At 42.4% G+C, this 3,592-nt stretch overlaps 1 protein-coding gene across 1 annotated transcript; it reads left to right on the top strand.

Annotated features, from left to right (window-relative positions):
• The first annotated feature begins 6 nt into the window (after positions 1-6).
• On the top strand, positions 7-2,831 carry LOC104799035 (homeobox protein knotted-1-like 3). The gene is made up of 6 exons (XM_010521338.1): positions 7-432; positions 972-1,092; positions 1,449-1,633; positions 1,741-1,872; positions 1,957-2,093; positions 2,428-2,831. The coding sequence occupies exons 1-6, from the start codon at positions 139-141 to the stop codon at positions 2,429-2,431; spliced, it is 873 nt and encodes a 290-aa protein (XP_010519640.1). The 5' UTR covers positions 7-138; the 3' UTR covers positions 2,432-2,831.
• Positions 2,832-3,592: the final 761 nt, after the last annotated feature.

Genomic DNA, 3,592 nt, shown 5'->3' with positions numbered 1-3,592 from the left:
CCTCCCCCCCCCCCCCCGCCCGCCGCAGCAAACCAGTGGCTATCTCGCTCCTCCTCCTCCATCCTCCAACGCGCCACAACTGCCGGAGCCGCCAGCGATGTCGTAGACGACGTCGGCGGAGGAGCGGTGGAGGCGGTGATGGGAGGGGAGATGAAGGGAGGCGGAGGAGAGAAGGCGGAGGGAGGAACGGCGGCGGCGGAGGGGGTGGTGAACTGGCAGGAAGCGAGGAACAAGGCGGAGATACTGTCGCATCCACTGTACGAGCAGTTGTTGTCGGCACACGTGGCGTGCCTGAGGATAGCGACGCCGGTGGATCAGCTGCCGAGGATCGACGCACAGCTGGCGCAGTCGCAGCACGTTGTCTCCAAGTACTCCACGTTAGGACCTTCTCAGGGACTCGTCGGCGACGATAAGGAGCTTGACCAGTTCATGGTACTCTCTCTCCCTTGCCCTCTTTTTTTTTTTTGGATTCAGATTAATCTTTTCTTCCATTTCAGAAAATCTAATGATTTGAAATTCGAAATTCTGGCTTTTTTACGTGTTGGGTTCTGTCTGAATTCTGGCTTGTTTTTTTTTTTTTGCATTTTCATGTTGTTTCTTTACCGTTTACAACTGGAAGCTTTGACAATGGTGAAGATTATGATTAGAGTTTTAATTTTTTTCATGAAATCGGAGAATGAAAAAAAAGGGCTAAATTATCATGTGGATATCAGTATTTAGACTGTATGTAATGCCACAGCACCGACACCTGGGGGATGCCAATGGGTCACTCCACTCAAACTTTAGAAAATATTACGCAGAGAATTCAATTCAATCCTCCGGAAGATATATACATATATAAATTGTTAGATCATATGATATTGTGTTTAATGGTTGGACATTGACATGATCCATTTGCTTGATAGAAGAGAAAGATTCTCTGGTTTTTGCAATGGGAGTATTTACATATTCATGAATGAATATAAACGCAGACGCATTATGTGCTGTTGCTGTGTTCATTCAAAGAACAACTGCAACAGCATGTCCGAGTCCATGCAATGGAAGCCGTCATGGCCTGTTGGGAGATTGAGCAATCTCTTCAAAGCTTAACAGGTATTACTATCTATTCATTGACAATTTCTGATTTGTACGTATATTGCTTCCTTATATATATATATATATATATCTTTCACGTAATCACACACATGCATACAAAGCAATCACTCTCTTGATGAATCATGTAAACCCCTTTGCTCTTCTTTTCCTACACTATGCCCACTCGGGAAGCATTTTGATTTGTATGCTCACTTCCCTTGATTGGTCACAAATAGTTTTCGGGTTATACCCACGAACGAAAAGCTCGAGATTTAGATTGTTTTTTCGGACCAATGTATGGTTTTTCCATGGCAAAACTGTTAGCGTTGTCTTAATATCTGACGTTAAACTGTTCATGGTGGGGTGGTGCGAAGGAGTATCACCTGGGGAAGGGACAGGAGCTACAATGTCGGATGATGAAGATGAACAAGTAGAGAGTGACGCTAATATGTTTGATGGAAGCTTAGACGGCTTAGGGTTTGGTCCTCTGATTCCCACCGAGACCGAGAGATCCTTGATGGAACGAGTTCGACAAGAGCTCAAACATGAACTCAAGCAGGTAACTCTCCTTCACTCTTCCAAAAAGTCCTACAACTCTTAACGTTTGTTGCCAGTTTTGTCTGAATGAAGTTCTTCCCAATCTTTTTTTTTTTTGGGAAATGAAAGGGTTACAAAGAAAAGATAGTAGACATAAGAGAGGAGATACTGAGGAAGAGAAGAGCAGGGAAACTACCAGGAGACACAACCTCTGTTCTCAAAGCATGGTGGCAATCTCATTCCAAGTGGCCCTATCCCACCGTCAGTCACTTCCCCAGACTCTTTTTCCCAACATAATCTCCACTTTTTCCATGAGGATTAGACCGAGTAAGATCTTTGTCGCAGGAGGAGGACAAGGCGAGGTTGGTGCAGGAGACGGGTTTGCAGCTTAAACAGATTAACAATTGGTTCATCAATCAGAGAAAGAGGAATTGGCACAGCAATCCATCTTCTTCCACTGTCTTGAAGAACAAACGCAAAAGGTACTTTACTTACCAACATCATGATAGATAGATAGATAGATAGATAGATAGATAGATATATGTAAATGCATAATCAAAACATAGGACATCATACATACCCTCCTACATAACATTTGGTGCAATCTTTTTCCCCCCTTCCACGTATACAATGACCCGTCTAGACGAGTTTCAGTTTTTCGAGCCTTGCTTGGTCTTAGAATGCTAATGATTCTAAGGTTCAATGGGTTCAATGACTGAAACACATTTAGAAAAGAAAAACCGAAACTTTTAAACTTATTTCCCGAGCATTTCGTCGATTCACTGAACTCAAGCTCCCTTTGATGAAGCCATGCAGGTGAAAATAGCAGCAGCAGAGAGCGTTTCACATAGAACAAATGTATATGTGTGTGTGTGTGGAGCTGCTCTCATGGAGGAAATTGGACCAAAACATAGGTTGATAGAAAGAGAAGATGAGCTTCTTTCTTTCTCACACACAGGTGGAAATGGATAGGAGGGGGCTTTAGAGATTCGAACCAAGACAGAAGTAGAGAAGTTATATTAACGCGTGCGCCCTTTTACATAGCTTTGTTTAAAAAAAGATTTAGTGAAAATGCTTTTGTCTGATATGAGTTTTGTTTTGTTTTTTTTTTTAATTATGAAATCATATTGGGTATCATCAACACCTCCTCTTCATATATTGTGAATATGATATAGTGAGAGTTTTGGAATGTACAGTTTATATTATTAACCTTTTCCATATTCCCAATTTTAACTTTTTATATACAAACAATTATAGCTTATTAATTTGACTTTAATGTATTTATTACTTTATTAGAAGGGCTTTAATCAGATTTTATTTTTGGTTAATGAAACATTTCTAATAAACAAAAACAAAATAAACCTCGATTGTACAGTTTCACATAGTATATGACCTCATTCAAAACAACAAACAAACGAAAAAAGGCAAAACTTTTTTGGGGGTCAAAGAAGAGAAGAATCGGCGGCAAACTCCGCGCCGTTTTTGAGAACGGGAGCCGCAAATCTCGCCGTGTAATCGATAGAAGGACGTTCGCCGTCATCGAAATTGAGGCAATAGCTCCTGGGATCGTACGTGAAATCCGCCAGGTTCCTCCTACTCCTCATCTTGTTATTGCTAAAACTTCTTATGAAATTCTTCCACTTTGGCCCCGCAATTTTCTCCGACATCTCTTTTAGCCCCTTCATTTTCATCTTCACCCAGCTTTCCCCTCTCTCTTCCTGTAAATCGCCATTCTAGCCGCCGCGAGCTTCGCTGTCTCTTCTCCACCGCATTACCCAGAAATTATGGAAATACCCACATCCGCAAAACGTCGCCGTTTCGCTGAAGTCGTCCTCCGTCACAGACGCCGTCACGTGGTGCTTGTTCTCTTCGCCCCCATTTAACGGCACCGTTTCGCTCGCCTCTGCTAATCGATTTTCTCGAGCAGTCGCCATAGCCACAACGACGACGAAGAAGAAGAAACGGAAATGATTTTTTTGTC

This window comes from Tarenaya hassleriana, unplaced genomic scaffold (assembly GCF_000463585.1).
Source record: "Tarenaya hassleriana unplaced genomic scaffold, ASM46358v1 Cleome6, whole genome shotgun sequence".
In the NCBI taxonomy this organism is placed as follows: domain Eukaryota; kingdom Viridiplantae; phylum Streptophyta; class Magnoliopsida; order Brassicales; family Cleomaceae; genus Tarenaya; species Tarenaya hassleriana.
This window is presented reverse-complemented; position numbering and strand designations above follow the sequence as displayed.

What these genes read in the sequence shown, in the direction of transcription:
- LOC104799035 (XM_010521338.1), top strand. Translation starts at nt 139, where the DNA reads ATGGGAGGGGAGATGAAGGGAGGCGGAGGAGAGAAGGCGGAGGGAGGA. An exon ending in TCAAACATGAACTCAAGCAG is followed by an intron (nt 1,634 to 1,740) that starts GTAACTCTCCTT and finishes GGGAAATGAAAG; the next exon opens with GGTTACAAAGAAAAGATAGT. An exon ending in CCAAGTGGCCCTATCCCACC is followed by an intron (nt 1,873 to 1,956) that starts GTCAGTCACTTC and finishes TCTTTGTCGCAG; the next exon opens with GAGGAGGACAAGGCGAGGTT.